The sequence below is a fragment of the Boleophthalmus pectinirostris genome, unplaced genomic scaffold (assembly GCF_026225935.1).
Source record: "Boleophthalmus pectinirostris isolate CB_2022bp ecotype Guang Dong unplaced genomic scaffold, ASM2622593v1 HiC_scaffold_6, whole genome shotgun sequence".
NCBI lineage: Eukaryota > Metazoa > Chordata > Actinopteri > Gobiiformes > Gobiidae > Boleophthalmus > Boleophthalmus pectinirostris.
The window spans coordinates 29172926-29192085 of record NW_026571447.1 but is presented as its reverse complement, the minus strand read 5'-3'; the positions used below and the strand labels follow the sequence as shown (position 1 = coordinate 29192085).

General features: G+C 39.3%; 2 protein-coding genes across 8 annotated transcripts in view; one reads left to right on the top strand and one right to left on the bottom strand.

Moving 5' to 3' along the window:
- Positions 1-414: 414 nt before the first annotated feature.
- khdc4 (KH domain containing 4, pre-mRNA splicing factor) lies at positions 415-9430 on the top strand. 3 transcript variants are annotated; one of them, XR_008633493.1, is made up of 14 exons: positions 415-541; positions 1517-1724; positions 2304-2432; positions 2512-2591; positions 2662-2714; positions 3208-3377; positions 4308-4519; positions 4982-5042; positions 5188-5245; positions 6221-6495; positions 6776-6919; positions 7601-7682; positions 7771-7856; positions 8826-8889. XR_008633493.1 is itself a non-coding variant. In XM_055164256.1 (14 exons), the coding sequence occupies exons 1-14, from the start codon at positions 516-518 to the stop codon at positions 9056-9058; spliced, it is 1845 nt and encodes a 614-aa protein (XP_055020231.1). In that variant the 5' UTR covers positions 415-515; the 3' UTR covers positions 9059-9430. The 3 variants fall into 3 exon arrangements, 2 of the variants coding, with proteins under 2 accessions (XP_055020231.1, XP_055020232.1); XM_055164256.1 differs by having other exon boundaries at positions 7573-7682; positions 8826-9430; XM_055164257.1 differs by having other exon boundaries at positions 7771-8968.
- A 1936-nt stretch (positions 9431-11366) lies between these two features.
- Positions 11367-19160, bottom strand: part of zbtb7b (zinc finger and BTB domain containing 7B) — a 30275-nt gene continuing 22481 nt past the window's right edge. For all 5 annotated transcript variants that reach the window (XM_055163467.1, XM_055163470.1, XM_055163468.1 and 2 more), the window contains 2 exons: positions 15986-17037; positions 11367-15001 (listed from right to left, as the gene is read on the bottom strand). In XM_055163467.1, the coding sequence (XP_055019442.1) occupies positions 14383-15001; positions 15986-17037 (1671 nt within the window). In that variant the 3' untranslated portion in view covers positions 11367-14382. The remainder of the gene's footprint in view (positions 15002-15985; positions 17038-19160) is intronic.

The window sequence follows — 19160 nt, the reverse complement described above, 5'->3', positions numbered from 1 at the left end:
AGGCTAAGATGACTTTGGTGTTCTAAATCAGAAACAATACATTCAATTAAACAAGCAGTTCCAAGTTAGTTTGCAGTTTTACCTTTTTGCTTACTTAGCATCGTGACTCCAAAAGTGCTTCACAGGATAATTTCACAAAATAAAACGACCATACAAGCAGACAACATGAATATAACCCAAATTAACCACGTGTTTTGAGAGTTTGACAAAGATTAGTCGCAGTTTTGTACCTACCTTGGGTGAAATGGACCCGCAAAGTGTCTCTTTAGACGGAGACAGGTGACAAAAGTCCGGTACATGTGAGTTTGTGCAGTCCCATCCCACCTCAGGTAAAAGAAACCCCACTGATCCGCCGCAGATTTGGCGCACTCTAGCGGAATTGGCGCAAAATTGCTGGAGTTGCACCGGAGACGGAAATGGTGTTGTGAGAGGAGAAAACAGTCCAAAGCATCACGGGCTGCAGCCAAAGACCTAAACAATTTGTGGGTTTTTTTGCAACGAGATTTATATTTAAGATGTCATTTGGGTCACAAAACAGCGGGTGAGTGCACAGAGAAATAATGTTGTGTTTTTTATGGTTTTCAAGTTGTATTTTATTGCTCTGCAGCATATTTCTTCTCGTGCTAGCTAGCAAAAAGCTAACATTTGCGTTAATTTGTGGTTTAATATCCACATGCACGCGTTTATCTGCTAAAATTGCAATATAGCATCGAATAAAAGTTGTGCATGTTGTAATGTAGCTGTGTGTCTGCAGGTACACTGTGTAACTTTTCTGGTGCTGGGTCCGCCCCCTGCTTTACTTTCAGGAGATGTTATTCATTTGCCTATTATGTTCCACAGTAAGGCATTAAGCAATTTCACTGTCTCCATGGTGACAAGAACGTGGCACAAACAAGCCAAGTTACAAATCAGATTAGCCATGCATATTTTTATTGCATTTATTATGTTAAAATTATGCATCTGTAATTGAATAAATGAAAGTGTAAAGTCATAAAGTAGATCAGACCTGGGCATTGACATATATGGCCCTTTGGTTGACTCTGACCAGCCCCTTTAAGCTCATTTGGCTCATTTTATCATTTTATCTCATGCATTGACTAAAGCTGTATTGCTTTTATTTTAGAGGTGTTTTTTGAATTATATTTTTTGTAAGATAACCTCACTTTTTCATTGTTTAGTCATAACATAAACTTTTACCAGTCTTACCAGCTTCAAAACAATGCTATTTATTGTTTTTTGTTGTTGTTTTTTTTAAATAAAAGAAATGCAATTAATATTAGGTTTGAGTTAAGCATTTTAGCCTGGCCCTCCACAATATTTTCTGTTTCTTATGTGGCCCCATGGGAAAACATAATGTAGAGCAATCCAGGCTAAGCAAAAAATAAAAGTCTCTTGAGAAAAACGGTGGGAAACCCCCTCCAGAAAAGTTACATAATGCTCCTCTAAATATAAACACCTGCTCTTGTCGTAACTTGTGTGCAGAAAGTTGATAACCCCTGTTGTGTTCACCCCACAGCCGCCGGAGTAAATGGGATCAGCCCGGGCCTGTTTCTGGGGGTCCTGGTTCTGGGAGTTGTGGGTCTGGGGGTTCGGGGGAGAGTGAGGCGGCCCCGTCCGGAGCTCTGGATGCGGCTGCTGCTGTGGCTGCAAAGATCAACGCCATGCTGGTGGCAAAGGGCAAGCTAAAGCCTTCACAGATCAATACTCCAGGACCGCCCGATAAGGTAAGAATATAGTCAGTGTTTCATATATATTATTACTGTGGCAATGTTGCATAACACATTTTTATATAAATTATACTCCTTTGTACCCTTTCATGGAGTATAAAACTCACTTAATACAGTTTTACTAAGCAATTCTTTTCAACCACATAGTTTTTATATTTAAGACAATACAATAAGCAACAGTGTTATTTTCTTAGATAGATAGTTATAGCTCAGATAGTAAAATAGTCAAATAGTAATGGGTTGTTCATATTCTTCAGCTATTTGATGCCTTCAAAAGATAAAATATTTAGTTTATTTGTTCACACTTACTCATAAACCAAAATTTAAAAAAAGAAACTAAACTGGAACTAAATTCACTTTGAACTTATCCTGGACTAGATCAGCGCTAAACACTACACCCAAGTCTACATGATCTGGACTAAACTGTTTTCAAACCAGGACCCAACAAAGACCCTCAGAATATTGAGCGGGGGGCACTATAATCTGTTCTATTAATAAGGAACTGTATTGTACTCAATAGTTAATACTATTCTCTATGGACAATTATATCTAACATATAGTACATGTTTCTGTTAGATTCTGGGTGTTGCAAAACCTCCGTTGCTTTCCAAAGCCAAAGATGACCTGGTTGTTGCCGAAGTGGAGATTAATGATGTGCCAATCACCTGTAGAAATCTGCTGACTCGTGGACAAACACAAGACGAGGTTTGTGTGTTTGTGAATATTTAGTTGGACTTTTATGCAAATTTATTCTTAAAAATATCTCTTTTAATTTGCTTTCAAGATTAGTAAAGTCAGTGGTGCTGCAGTTTCAACTCGGGGGCGGTATATGACGACTGAAGAGAAATCAAAAGGGCTTCCAGGGTAATTACAAGGTTTTGTTATTAGTAAGACAATAAAATACGTTTACTTACAAAATTGTTTTCCCCACCAGAGACCGACCTCTGTATCTACATGTTCAAGCTCAGACGCGAGAGCTAGTAGACCGTGAGTAATTATTTATAAATATGATTAACTAACTTCAAAAATTATGTCATGATTTCATACGGAAGATTTACTGTATTTGCAAAAAGCTTATGAGAGACAAATGTTGAACCTTATTTGTTAAGGATTGGCTCTACAAAATTGTTACGTTAATCTTATGGCTTTAAGTCCTTTCAACTGACACTAATCATGCGTTTGGAGTTTTTTGGGCTCCACTTGCTATAGCTAATATGACAAATCTGTTTAACTTTTCTTGATTTATGGTGACACTTAAGACGTTGAACTATGTGCCAGTTTTTATTTCAAGTGAGTAGGTCCTGCATTTACAGATATTAACCTTAAACCAGTACAAAAAATCTGCAATCTCAAAGTTAAACCACAGAATTCTGACCTGTCCTCCAACTCAGTTATAAACCATTTTAGACTTTTATTATTTAATGTGAACTTAACCTATTAAAATCATCATAATGGACGACATCTTCTTCATTTCTTTCAGGGGCTGTGAACAGAATCAAAGAGATTATCACAAATGGTGTGGTTAAAGCTGCCACTGCTCCATCAGCTCCGTCTTTTTCTCAAAGTGGAGCCACAGTCACAGTGTACCACCAGCCCAGTCCTCCCTCTATGGCCCCCATCACTCATCACAAGCCAAACCCACAGACTGGAGTAAGGGAGATCATGGTTACATTCAGTTATAACCAGAGGGCTGCACAATATGAAAATGATGCAATAGGGGATCCGCCACTATGGAGATGTAATTGCTGTATCTGGAATGTTCCATTTAACTTATCTAACATGCATTTATTTAACTATGGGTGAAGTTATGGCTTGAAAATGCTTTAAAAACCTGCATTCTAATGTGAGCGAAGTCACATCTCCATAGATTTGACATCCGGGTTCCCACAGTCATGGAAATTTTTTAATTCAATTCCAAAAATGTTTTGGAAAAGTCATGGAATTTTAGTATCTGTTTCACACAACTACAGCATTCTGTTAAATTATCATTAGGCTGTTATGATTATTTCCAAACGTGTGCACCTTTTGTTTAAAAGAGACAATAAATGCTTTAACAGTATTTTTAAATGTTAAAACACTGTAATACAAAACCATAAGGTGAGTGGAAAGGGTTAATATTTCATATTTAGCCCAAAAAGTATGATCCATTTTACACATGTAGGTGCCGTAAAGTCATGGAAAATTCACTTTAGGTCATGAAAAAGTCATGGAAAAGTATTGAAATTTTGTCAGTGAAAAAAGAGTAGGAACTTCAGCCTGGTGGGGTCACTTGCTTGTCTTCACGTAGATGGTGTTATACTGTGAAACATTCCAGGTAATGTAAATCTCCATGGAGACAAGCAAAACTTCTACTTGAAAAGTTGCATAGTGTAAATTTAAATCACTAGTTAAAGTACTACTTTGTCAAAGTAAAAATAAAAAATTAACAGTAAGATTAAACCAAGACCACATTAAGACTTAATAAGAAAATGATGAGAACCTTATGTTTTGTGCAGCCCCAATTAGCTGTGATGGACACACTCCATCAGGCTTCAGGCTTTAAGTAACCAATAATGTGCATTACATCTTTTCTCTTTCCAGCTGCATTTTGTTCAGGATAAGTTATTTGTGGGTCTGGATCAGGCCATCCCGGGGTTTGTGGTTAAAGAGCGTGTGGAGGGTCCTGGCTGCTCGTACCTGCAGCACATTCAGGCTGAAACTGGAGCTAAAGTTTTTCTCAGAGGAAAAGGCTCAGGGTGTTTAGAGCCTGCATCCGGACGAGAGGCGTTTGAACCCATGTACATCTATATCAGGTTAGTCAGCATTATTCAGGACATTTTCTTTTACAGATTATTTGTTGGTGCTACCATTACTCGCTGAATATTTTATAACATCTACAATGGTGCGACGAGACACAAGAGTAAATCAGTAAGATGTAATGAGCCAGTCAATGTTACAAATATGTTTGTTTTATTATATTTTTCATCTTGTTAATTTGATCAGAACTGAGAATTGGCATAAACATGGTGAATTTTACAATTTTTATACCTCAATTGTTGCTAAATCTTATTTTGGCAACAGATTGCCCACCACCTTTTTTTTCTGCTGCTTTTTTAATGCATCTACTTGACTCATATATTGATCCTTTTATAATAAGATTTCTGTGTTCAAAGGAACTCGCCAAAATCAAAGCATTTGGTCCTAATAAAGTTGAATTGATTTAGTTGTCCTTTCACATAATTTCGCAGCATTGATGTTTCTTTGCTTTTCTTTAGTCATTCTAAACCTGAGGGACTTGCAGCAGCCAAAACTCTTTGTGAGAATCTACTCCAGACAGTAAGTAATAGATTTCTGTGATGTTTATGTAATATAAACATAAGAAATTATTACACAACAGTCAATAACAACACCTTACTAAACTTGCCACATTTTTGCTTATAACTTTGATTAGACGTATTTCGCATATTGTTTTTTTTTCTAGGTTCATGCAGAATATTCCCGCTTTCTTAGCCAAATGAACACCATGATGCCAGCCCAAGGTAGGCGAACTACTGTTTTTCACACTTACTACACCCACTTGTGCTGTTTTGGTTCCAGTTTGAGCCCAGTTTACTCCTGATGTAGACTTTGTTTAGTCCTCTTCTACTCCTGGCTTAATTCCAGGTTTAGTCACACTTTAGTCCTAATTTTGTTGTGGTGTCTTTGCAAGTGTGAATGCTCTCTCAAAGCTGGCCCATTGCAGCTATTGTACACTCATTAATAACACCTAAAAATTGCATATGGTCACTTTTAGCCTTATTATACACTACTGGTCAAAAGTTTTAGAACACCACACTTTTTCCAGTTTTTTATTGTTTACTGTTGACCAAAACATACTCTAAACTTTTGATTCATGAAAGTGTCCACCTTTGGCACATATAAAAGCTGAACACACTCGTGGCTTATTCTTTTTACAATAGAAATCAAATATTCTTCAGAAAGTTCTTCCCAAGGCTGTTGCAGAAGTTCCCATAAATGTGTGGCACTTGTAGGTTTCTTGGCTTTCACTCTTCTGTCCAGTTCATCCCAAAACCAGCTCAATGGGGTTTAAGTCTGGAGACTGTGCTGGACACTTCATGTTTTCAAGCTTTACCATCTTGTTCTTTTTTCCTGGTAGTTTTGGCAGAGCTTGGACTTGTGTTTTGTTATCTTTTATCTTTTTTTTTTTTTTTTTTACCTCTGGCTGTTCTGTACTTACCTTTTTACCATTTCAAACTATTCATTGGACTTGCCCGACTTGAATTGCAATAAATAACTGGAAAAATTAGGGTGTTCTAAAACTTTTGACCAGTAGTGTAATAAAGCAGTTATTTCAGCTTAAATGATACAAAAAATCTTGTTCTAGTCTTTTCCAAGACACAGTAATTTGGTAAGGAATGTAGCTCATGATAAGCGTTCATATGAGGCGTTTATAAAGTACCTTTACGCAGATTGACACTTAACATTTCTTATTCTGTCTGTATCTTGTCCAACAGGTTTCACCCCTCCGTCAATAGTGAATGGGATTCCTCCACAGCCTCCTTACTACCCTCCTGCCGGGTATCCTCCAGGCTACCCTGTCCCTGTAGCGGCCCCTGCACCTGCCCCCCAGCCCCAACCCCAGCCTCAGCCTGTGCCCCCCCTATACACAGTGCCCCCTCACATCAACCCCGCTCCAGCTGTAACCCCCCCATACCCCACTGCTCCTGCTCACATCCCAGTGCCCACCTCTGTTTCTGCTCCCCTCCAACCCCCAGGAACTATACCTCAGGTGAGACACGGCACCAACTCACTGTACCTCTTACCAAATACAGTACTTTGTATTTAATAATTATCTTGTGGGTTTTCATATATAAATGGAGGCCAGCAGGTTGTTACATTTTGACAAATTTTTTACTTCTAAATGGAGGGCAGGGTGCTCTATGAGGGCTTACATTTACACTTAATGAGAAATTAGGCCCTAGGCTTTCATTTAATTGAATTTTCATGTTCAGAAAATTTATATTGAAATCCATATTGTCCAATCACATGTTGTTTCCTTTACTTTGCAGACTCTTCCCTCTGTAACTTTTCCACCAACAGCCCCAGTGACCCCCAAACCCATGGCCTCCTCCGCCCCAGCCAACCCACCACAGAAACGGCGCTTCACTGAAGAGGTGCCGGACGAGAGGGACAGTGGACTCCTTGGATATCAGGTGTATATTTAATACTATAGAGTTTGTCAAGTCAATACTAATGACTAGATTTGTGATCACAGGTCATGCCAAGTGTATTAATACTTCTTGTTATTGCTGTGTACTTTTCTGTAGGGCAGAGGTTTAGTTATTGTTTTCATAATTACAATTTTAACCAGGTTTAAGGTATATCAGACTGAAGACCTCCCTAACAACAATAACAGTTCTTGTGTGTATTCCTTGTGTGATAAAGCCTGTATTGTCTAGATAAACATGCCAAGTATTAAGTTGCACTATGTAACTCATCTCATGGGTCCACCACCATCTATTTATTTCCATGATGTTATTACATTGCCCAGAGTTTTCCACAGTGTGATATCTATTTACCCATGGAGACAAGGATGCAAACTCCAGCTCACAGTGAGAAAATAATAATGCCATACTGTGGAACATTCAAGGCAATACAGTCTCCCAAGAGGCATGCTGGTGACAGACCCACACTAGAAAAGTTACATAGAGCACCTTTAAATGACCTTTCAAGCATGTCTGTGTTTAGTTTCTGTTTAGTCAGTTTTGTCACTCTTGTATTGTCCAGGTCTATGACGTTTAACTGCTAGGACAGGGCTTAGTTGAGGATGTCTGCTAATGGCACTTGTGTGTTTTTCTGCTCATAGCATGGACCCATTCATATGACTAATTTAGGTGCAGGCTTCTCAGTGGGCACCCCAGAGACGCCAGGACCCCCACCTCCGAGTTCCTCCGGCCCATCGAGTGAGAGGGACAGGTATGAGTGCTGGGTCTTTATTTAATTTTTTAAAATTTACAACTAGAAGTTGATTTGTTTCCTTATTTTTTCTGCTTTATCCTTTCAGTCGGCAGCTGATGCCTCCTCCGCTGTTGCCTATGAATGTGGTTAGACCCAGGATGGAGGAACGAACAGCACCCCAAGGCCCAATGGGTAAGGTGTCATTCTGAAGTTGTACATAAAACAGTTTATTAAACTGATGCTCCTGATCTAGGTTGATGCTCTCAATCTGTGCTCTCAAAACAGTTTTACCATGGGTATTTATTATAAGGCCCTTATTACATTTTTCTTCTCCATTTTTGTGAATCCAGGACACAAACTGTTTTTTACATTTTTTATGATTCTTCCAGGACTCTACTGCTGCTACGACTAGAAACTCCAGATAGTGAGATGGACGTTTTTGGCTGCGTTCACACTTTTGCACTCACTTTACGTCAAAATTGGACTAAACTGGGGCAAATCCCAGGACTAAACCTGCCCTAGACCAGGACTAAAACTGGACTAGAATGGGATCAAATAAAGTCTACATCAGGACTAATCCTGGATGACACCAGGACAAGTGTGAACGCAGCCTCCATTTTAGCTCAGCTGAAAAGATTTACTTTTTTTTTTGGCTCATAGGTTTATTAGACAGGACAGTGAGCTGCGTCAAATGGGAGTGAAGAGTGGGGAGAGACATTCAGCAAACTTGTGGAGCCGGAAATATCTTAAAGTTAAGGCTGGGCACAGAGCCTAGCCTAGATTTTGTGTTCCAATGTGTCTCCCTTTCAAATGTCACTTTTAATCTTGTTTTAATTCCTGACTAATAAAAACTTCTCCTGTTTTTGTGTTTTCTCTTTCTCTGTGTTCTCTTCTCTTTCATGTTTCTCTGCGCGATTCGGGATGCTGCCATTGGGGGGCGCCATCCTCTGACTTTGTCCTGCCATCCTTTTGATGTCCCACCAACCTGCCTTTTGACTGGGCCCCTCCATGCTAACTACAAATTTTAAAACTATTAACAATTTGATTCTCCCTTCTCTGTGTGTTGTGCATTAATGTTATTTTTGCATTGTTTTGGTATTGTATTGTGCTTCTTTCCTTGTGTCTCCCTCTTTCTCTCTTCTTTGGTCTTTGTTTTTCTAGAGCCGACAGTAAAAAGAATGCGTACAGGTTTGGTAGCATATACAGGTGACTCATCTGATGAAGAGGAGGACCACTCTAACTCCAAAACCTCTGTTCCCGGGACATTTGGGGGAGCACCTTCCACCTCTAACTCACCCGGGCTGGCTCAGGGATTCCGCTGTCCTCCCCCTCCTCCCCTGCGCCCTAAAACACAGACACAGCAACCGGCTATGCCTTTTTGGATGGCTCCGTAAGACCCCCAACCCATATCCCACCTTATAGTAATTTGTGCTATTTTTGTACAAAGTAATCTGAGCCAACATTGCCCGAACTCTCAATTCTATCAGTGTTCTCTATCCTTTTAGTATCTGGCCATTTAGTTTAGTTAAAAGCTAATTTTGAACACTTTGCAAACTTGTATGAATTGACATGACGAATATTTCAACCTATGTTTCTAGGTTAAGTTGCCTGACACGAGCTAAAAGATTTATTTAGAAAACGTGTAGCCCTTAGATTTTGCCTTGTCATTGATAAACCTCCATTTGCTACTCACTAGAGACTACATGAATTTGCAGTAAGATTATTCATGTAATTTTTTAAAATAAATTAAACATAATTTATTGTCATTTTATGTGTGTATGCAGTTTTTTTTTCTAATAGCGGTAATGGATCAGCTTGTGTAAAAAGATGTGTGACTGGAAAAAAGCTTGTGGTGACAAAAATGTTTATGATTTAAGTGTCAATTGCTAAAATTGTTTAATCACTTAGAAAGTGTGTATATATATATATATATATATATATACCTTTTTTTAGGACAGACACTAACCACATAAATAATGCTATTGTCTGACTTATTGTCTTTTTTGCACATCTTGCACTTTTAGTATGGCCTGTAAAAGTATGCACACTGTTTTTAGTAACAGAAGTGCAAAGCAAGTTTATTTGTACAGCACAGTTCGTACACAAATAATTAAAAGTGCTTTACAGAATAAGAAATACATTAAAAACACAAACAAATCAAAACAAAAATATTCATCATAAAATTTAAATGAGAGAGAAGAGTGCTGAATGAAAACCTTTCAATCATATGCACAACTAGACATCCATGGCCAAGGGTAAACTTTGTTGTTCCTCAATGAATTTATAACAGATGCAAAACTACAATTCACTTTATACAATCAGTGCAGTTAAAATTATTACATTTTTTGAGAATATTCCACGCAGTTGTGCTTGCCCTCTCAATAGTGCAAGAAGAAATGTGCCTTTTTGTCTGTCTGTATTTATCCTGCTTTACTTTACTGTATGAAGATTGTAATAAATAGATATGGACAGGTTTAAATCAAGACTGTTCCATGCAGAAGTAATTTTCAATTTCAAGGTTGGAGACACTAGGATTTATAATGCACTGAGATAAATATGACTTGACTCTATGCACTGACATGTTACACACTGTCTCTTCATTTCACCAAATGTTATACATAAGTTTACATCCTCTAGGCAAAAGAACTGCAATAACTACTCACTGACACATGTTAAGTTAATAGATGTAGCCTAGGCCGGTGTTTTGTGAGGAACTTTTTTTTTCCGGAGTTTGCGCAGGGAGACCCACCTGTGGCCATGAGGTGATGCGACAGATCAGAGTGAAGCCAAGATCCCCTCCACATCTCCACCTCTCCACTTATCCCAGGTGCTCTCTTTTAGTCCACTTACAAAGGTAGGTGTCAGTATTCTAAGGATAACTGTACAGCAAGCGTCCATTGTTAAAGGACGCCCTCATGTGTTGTTTCAGATTCTTATTAAGTACCCCTTATATTGTGTTTTCTAGTATTACCATTTATAACTTTTCTATTTTATAGTTTGACTAATATTTATGCAAAAATTATCCTACAGAGATATTATTAATCATGTAAAATGTACAGCAAAAAACATTCACAAAACTGCAAGGCAATTTCACCTTTTAAATCTGAAATAATTGTAACTACCACCAGGGGGCCCCATATCTCCGGTTGGAAAACATTGCCCTTAAATGACCATTCTAGAAATTAAATGGAAATTAAATAGGCAAAACATTTCTTTATTTCTATAACATAAGCATAGACTATACCTTTATTAATCAATACGAACAACATACTTCAGGCTGTGGAAAAAATATAAACTATTTAAACAACAATAACTATTCGTAAACATTCCTGAAATTTTCGTATTGGTGTTTTAGTAAAATATGATGCTATAAACCTTTTTTTTTTTTGGGTCGCCTTGTCACGATTTGCATGTAGGCCTGCAATATTCAGTTCGCCAGACTATTTTATTCCAATATTGCTAGTTTAATTGAATCTTGAAAAGGAAATGGGCTACATTTAATGTCCAAATAGGCGACTTATGGATCCTTTTATTGCTGCTTCAATTATGTTTTTCATTGTTTAAAACTTGAGTAATTCTAATTGTTCACAGAGACACGATCACTCAGTCAACAATAAAATAACCTCATTAATGCTCAATAATGGTCAAATCCACTTTTATTTTGTGACTGCTATAAATAATTTCAATAAAGACATGACAGAGTACGCTTACATATCTTTATTTTCTTTACAATTATTGAAACAAATGATGTGAACTTGACATCTCTGAGAAGGCCCACTAAAGACTAAAAAACAAAAATAGCATCCCTGATAGTGGAGTCTATGCAGAGCCGACTCCTGTCCCTTCACCAAAGCCAAGAAAAGAACAGTTCACATAGAAAGACACGCACTTCACAGCTGGCATCACCTTTAGTTACCGTCTCATTCATAACAAAGCATTCATGCAGAGGACCCACTACTGCCATACCAGTAAGACAGGTTCCATAAGGCCAGTATCCGCACTAACAGGGCTCGACAATAACACAATCCAACAAGCCAAAAGGTGGAAGATTTAAGCAACATTTGGTCCCACTATTAAGCGCTTTTTGGTCAGTTCAATTTCATGTTTGACTTAATTTCTATGATAATTTAAGCCATATTTTTAGTTAGATTTGATCCCTATCCATGGTTTAAAGTTGCATTTTGGAGATCTGACCTGACCAGCTTATCTCCATGAAAACAGACAAGCTAAATTTCATACTGTAAATGTAAATCAGGGGTGTCCAAACTTTTTTCATAGAAGGCTGGATATAGAAACACTTTTTTATAGAGGACAGTGGACTGGTGATCAATACAGAAAGAGTTTCGCATAGCTGCATTTTACAGAGCCACACCTTTAACACTAATTCCAGGCCTCATTTAGGTCTGTATTACAATGAAATACAATGTTCCAGTGGTACAGAGGTTACAGTGATAAAAAAAATACTTGAATTTGCAGTAAAAATGTGCTGCCTATGATCATTTATGCCAATTCAGCAGGAGGCCTGAAGTTTAATAAAAATTGGTTTGACCCCGGGGCTAGAGTTTGGACACCCTTGCTGTAAACCTTCGAGGCAAAGAAATAATATCTCCATGGAGACAAGCAGGTGCCAGATCCCCCACCAGGAAAGTTCCATAGTGCACCTTTAACATTACTCTGTAGCATACAACAAACGTGTATTACAAATTATACACCAAAGCATCGCAGCTACAGCTAATGAAACTGGGGATAGTTAGAAAAGTAACCCTGGTGACTAGTAAATCAAATTAATTTATTGTCAAGCCCCACTTGCTTCTCTTTTACTTTATGTTAAACATCAGTTTTCTCTCAGCCTTATTTGTGCACAAAGTGTCTATTGTCCGACAGCACCAACAATTTCTTCTACTTTACTCTTTTAGTGCAATGCTCAAGGTTTCCTGAGTATAGTTACAGCACAACAAAAAATCTAAGGCATTTGTATTGGAATATACATAGTTTTTTTTCTCTCTGTACTAAAATGTGGACAGCGTTTTATATTAAGTTCTCTTTAAACTCACAGTCTTAAATGGTACCAAGTTAATAAAATATACTATGAAAGGCAGAAAGCTCCAATCTCATAGTGCAAATAAGCAGAAGGTGAACAAAGCAAGACAAGACTAAACCTGTTATACACAAGGACAAGGAGAGAAAAAGGTTACAATCTTCCCAAGCTATTGCATAACAATGTAATAATTAATATGTAATAATGTAATGATAATATGAAGTGATGTTTTTGTTTTGGCTGTAGTCCTTTGGTCGTTTAGTCGATTAATCATTTGATGGAGTCTTAGTCAAGCAAAATTCTGAGTAGTCGATTAATCATTTTATTTAGATTATAAGTATTTCTATGGTACAACAGCAGATAGGACAAGTTAGTGAGTGAATTAACCCGAAGATTTGTATGTAATAAATCAGATTAAACTCATGATTCACAAGTTTAATCTGTCTTCATGTAAGTGCATTTTTGCCTAGTACTTTTTTTTTTTTTGTATAAATAGTTGTTTTTGCGTGACCTCCCGTGCAGGTGTGATTGCAGTATTTGAGTCAGATACATAGAGATGCATTGCTGTTTTGAGAGTTTTTGCCACTCCCCCTTTTAGTCAACTAAAAGGACACGTCTTTAATCGACTATGAATTTCTTTAGTCGACTACAGCCCTAGTTTTTTGGTCATTAAGGAGAGACATCAGCAATGGCCCCTTAATAAATATGATACAGTACAACAGATGCAATAAGAGGAAAGCAGGAGGACAGCGTTACCTGCTGAGTGGAATGTGCTAAAGCTGAACTTAATGTGCAAAGAATGCATTTGGAGAAAGAATTGTAATTTGGTACCAAAATTAAAAAGGGGCAAAATGTTGGTGATAAGTTTTAACAAAGGCCAGCCAAGGCAGTGATGTGTTCACTGTGTCCTGCCCAGGATTAGACCAGAACTAAAGCAATAAATAACAATAAATAAAAAATAAATACAGTAAAAGGGACTGGTTGATCACAAAAGGAGGAGAGCGCTACAATTTCTCTTCATTTTGTTGACCTAGACTTTGTCATTTTCGGTCAGGCATTCGACAGAGCCTTTGGCCCTGAAACATAAAATGGAAGCTAATTCTTTCTCACATGGCTTTCACAGCTGGAATGACCCAACTTTGGCTACTACTTCTCCTCTTCTGTTGCTTTAGAGACTTGAGAAGTTAAACTTAAATCTTTGGTTCAACACCAAATCAAGATCTTTGTCTCCAACCAGAAAGACAAAAAGGACTTTATTGCTAACGATGTAAGTTTCATTAATTTAACTGCATTTCCACTTGTCAGCACCAGAGGATGGTAGTGGTGTGAAAACGCACCTGAATCAAGGTTGCATAACTACATCTGTACCATAAATGATATTCTCCTATAATGAAACTCAACTGATTATATTGCATAGTAAAAATGATCCCAGTAAATATACATTCTTCACTCACGTACTTTAAAAATAAACTCAATATACATAAAATAAACCGACAAACAGGATAGGAAAGAAAAAGCCAGAAGACAAACATTTAAAATCGACAATAAACCCGTTTTCCATATTTCTCTTTTTACATCTTTTTAAAGCATGACTTTTAGAAGCAGCACGTTACAAGTCCAACCACCTGAGTGAGATTTTTTTAGCGTGGATATTTTACCACAAATGCGCACACGCACACTTCATTCTTCCTCGGCGTCTTCATCTGCTACATCTTCATCCAGGTGGTCCCCCCAGACCCCCCGGTGTGAGGCTATAGCGTGGGCCCTCCCTGACTCCTCGGCCTGTCTGCTGTGGAGCTCCAGACTGCGGAGGAACAGGGCGGGGTGGGTTGCGAGCCGGAGGGGTGCAAGCTGAGCCAGAGCCTGCAGCGCCATTGTACGCTCTCTTTCTCTTTCACTGTCCTCGTGGAACATTTGGAGTGAAGGAGGACCAGCAGCCGAGCTATTCTCACTTTTCACGCTCTCTCGAAGTGCTAGGAATCCCGAAGAGTGTCCCTGCATAGACTGGACAGAGATGGACTCTTTCCCATCCTGGTTGGGGTCATCTACAGGATCGGGGCCGCGTCGGGGGCGCCGTGTGCGTACCTCCAGACAGCTGTGGCCCTTTCTGTGTCGCTGCAGGTGGTCTTCTCGGGCAAAGGCTTTGTGGCAGAGTGGGCACTCGAAAGGCCGGGCCCCGCTGTGCAGAGACAGGTGGTTCTTCAGGTCATACGAGTGCAGGAAGCGGGCGGAGCAGTGTGGGCAAGGGTACGGCCGCTCTCCTGTGTGCTTCCTCATGTGGATCTTCAGCTTGTCATTTCTACAAACCAAGCAGAAAATGTGAGAAGACAATACAGGCCTGTCGCAATAATGCACTGCAGAAATATTTTGATAAATGAGACTATTGATTCAAAGCAGAGATCAACTGATATGTTTTTTTGTTTTTTTTTCACAACCAATTCTGATTTAGAATCCAGAGTGACCAATGGCTGTCAAAATCGTCCCAACAGTACCGTATTTTCCGCACTATCGGGTGCTCTGGATTATAAGGTGCACTGTCATAGAATGGTCTATTTTCAAACTTTTTTCACAAATAAACTGCACCGGACTTAAAATGAAACACAACAGTTAGATGGGTCAGCCGAACTTTGTTTGGCACGTTTACAGTGACTCTCGGGTTGGTTCAATTGTGCCGCATAGGGAGGGTGCTGTCTGGGACCGCTGGATTGTTCTGCTTGTTCGCAGTGACTCAGTTGTTCAATTGTGTCTAGAAGTGGCACATTGCACTCGCTTTTCAGTTCGTTCCTCTGTTCCATTCCACGTCCACGTGGAGTGATAAGTGTGGCTGCAGGTGTTTTTTGCTGCGCGGCCGCTGTCTGCTCTGTGCGTGTTTGCGTGCGCTGCGGGTGGTGCGGCTTTGTAATTTACTGAAGTCGTACTGGGACACCTGAGTGGATTCGTGTATAGGGCGCTCTGGATTGCGGGGTGCGCAGTCGTTTTTTGATGGAGGCTTAAGAGTGCGCCCTATAGTGCGGAAAATGCAGAGCTTGATTATTTTTCCCAAATTATGATGTTTAATTAACCGCAAACCTTTAAGCGTGGTGTTTTGTCACATTTTGTGTTGTTATCTCTAAAGTTTTCAAATAAGGCTTTATGAAACAAACAATTGACCTCTGCACTAGAATATCAGGTTAGTGTTAGTGTTGGTCAGATTTTAGTCAATTATAATATATAAGCAAATATATTATAACAAACATAATATATATAAATCCAATGCTCAAGTATAATAAGTAAATTTCTGTACCTTGTGAAGCGGACCCCACAGGCCGTGCACTGAAAAGGCTTCTCTCCTGTGTGCGTGCGCATGTGCCGGGGCAGTTTTCCCGCTCCGTGGATGATCTTGTTGCACACGGGACACTGCTGAGGTGTCTGGGACTTCCTCTTCCTGACCACTCCTGCCACTGCTGCTGCTGCCATGGCCTCTCGCTGACTGACTGATAAGGGCACAGGGGTATTTTTCGTCAAGACCCCATCCTCCACTAAGCCTTCTATGTCGTCTTCTTCAGAAAGCTTGTCGATGGAGCGCGGGACAGAGGAGGGGCGGCTGTGTGAGCGATCCTGAAACCAGTGAGCTAACCCCCCATTCATTGCGGGCTCGTGTTCCTGGACAGGTCTGTGGTCACCGTTTAGGCCAAACTTCTGGTGAAACTCTTCTTTTTCTGGGCTGGGAGGCTGAGTAGAAGGGAGCGAGCGGAGGCTGTCAGACGCAGGGGATGGATGGGACACGGGCGAAGGAGGGGTGAAAATAGAGGTATGATTTGAGCCAATTTTCTTCACTTTGTTTTTGTCTGTTTTTCTTCTGGATACCTTCTCTACGTACTCACTTTGTAGTGTCTTCTTGGGAGTAGTTTGCTGGACTTTATACTCCTCTGGGGGCATTTCAGTTTCCTCCGTCTCTCCTAGAATGTCCCTACAGGCGTCTGCTACACACTGGATCCCCAAAAGCTGAGCCCCGCGCAGCACATCTCTCATTCCAGAGCTGGGGATGGTGAGGGTGGCTGTGTACGCAAACTCCAACAAGGCATCCAGGGCGTCAGGTGCAACACAGTCCAACTGACACACAGTGAACCCCCCGCCCTCCCCTCCACCCGCCTCTGTCCCAAACAAATGCCGAAAGTAGACACTGACGGCCGCCATGACGGAGCGGTGGGTGGGGTAACGCGCCCCATGAGAGGTCAGGGTGAGGTCGCAGAGCAGTCCGGTGCGTCTCTGGTTGTTGAGGTGGGACAAGAGCTCATTGCTGTGCTCCGGGAAGGGTATCCCAATTAAGCCGTCCTCTCCTGGAGACATCGCCACCTGCAGGACAAAAGGCGACATTGTGGATTTTGACTTTCTAGGAAATAGAAACAAAGAAGGTTCTCCAACTTTTACCACAAAGTTTCAAGACAAGAAAACTAAACTAGACCTAAAGTTGGACTAAATCATGACTAAACTGGGTGAACCAGATGATACCAAAAATGCCACACACCAAACTAGGCCTACTAATTACTAGAGGTCTAACGATATCCACGTCTCATGGTACTTACGATATGATATTTATTGTGATATCATGGGAAAGCTCACGATATTGTGGGGAGGAACAATATCCAACCATACAACAATAACAATAATAAAAGCCTTGACTTAATTCAAAGAACTAAGACTTAAAAGTGCTTAGAACTGTTATTTCTTCCTGTAGTCTACACTGCAATGGATAATGATGGATAATAAATGATATTATTGTGAGTAATTTGACGATACGATATCACGATATTTCGGTTATTGTTACATCCCTACTAATTACTACTCTTAGGGAATGCATTTTATGGCGTGATGAAGCTACATTGATTGTAAAGAGACAACAATAAGGCTGAAAATTTTGAGAAAAATATCAAATTGCAATTATTCTGACAAGCGTTGTGATTAGAGTTACGATTTATGTTTTGATAATAGGATTCTGTTTAAACATCACATTTTTGTACAGCTCTAAATGTAGAAATCAGTTGTTTGTGGAGTAAATTAGGGTAAAAATGTGCAAGTCTAAAGAGACCCTCAAAAGAATCACAATTTCCACTTGAGATGCACAATATTGAGAAAAATTTGTATTAATATTTTTGGGGGTTATCCAAAAATGCAATACATTAAGACAACTCAAAACTAAATATTTTTTCTTTTGAATTGTGGACAGTGTTCAAAATGGTGCCTATAAAAAGCTGAAACATTTGAATAATGCTGCAATTTAATTTCTTTGGAGCCTTTTGAAATTGTGTTTATTATAGACGATCTAATTTCGCATATCTCCAAATTGTTTTATAGATTTCCCAGTTTCATTAACACTACATTTGACAGTTTGAGAATCACTGTATACAAACTGTTCTACTGAAGAGCTTGAATTATCTTCCAGTGAGCCTCTTCTACCAAAGCTGTTTTACATTCGAGATACAGACAAGACAAATAAAACCTGGCCATGAGACCGGAGGATTATGCAACGTACAGTGTGTGTGTTGTAAGTTCAGGGCAGTGGGTTGAGTCCTGGGGAATCCTTTTAGCCGTCTGATTTAAAATACTGTGCAGAGACTCTAATGGAGGAGAGACACTGGAGGGAGAAAGCTTTTGCGGAAGACACGAGACGTTGCAGAAGAGTAAAGAGAGGAGGAGAGAAGGGAGAAAGAATGAGGAAGATAAAAGAATCCAGATAAGATTTCTATTTCTTGCCAAGAAGACGTCATATAAGACTGCTCCCTTTATGAAGGAGAATGATAACAGACTTGTCTCATAAAACCGTCAATGACAGTAACCTTTCTTTTCTTAGCGAGACTGACTGGAAATAAGACCCAGCAATTGTGATTCCAAACAAACAAAGCTAATAATAAATTGTTCTATAGGAGCTCCTTATTTAATTAGAGTTGGCTTTTAATACACAAATCAAAAAGCGCTGCCTTGTTTGTTTGTTTGATTGCTTTATATATGTTGATTATTACCCATGGATGTAATCAAGATATGTGTTGCTATGACAAAAAGCTTGAACATAATTGATAAGATAAAAATAATTGCTGGTTTTCAGTCGATGTCAGCATTTGGCCAATATTGTTCCATACAGAGGGGGGCAGCTAAAATGAATATTGTTAAATGCTGGCATTAATGAGTCTTTGGTATATTTCATGGCAAAGTACAACATTATCAAAAGGAAAATGTGTCTCTTGCCCCCCATCACATTGCAGAATCTGTATTTCCTTCAGTATTTCCGTGTGGTCTAGCTCTGACAGTTCAAGACCACGCCAACGCTTTCTACAAACAAGCAGCGAATCATTTGATATGTTAGATTTTATATTATTATCATGTTCGTGTTAATGAGCTGATTTTAGTGTGGACAGGGACAGATAAGAGCACTGGGAATCTATGCCCATTGTCATTGGATCTTTTTGTCAGTCTTTATATTG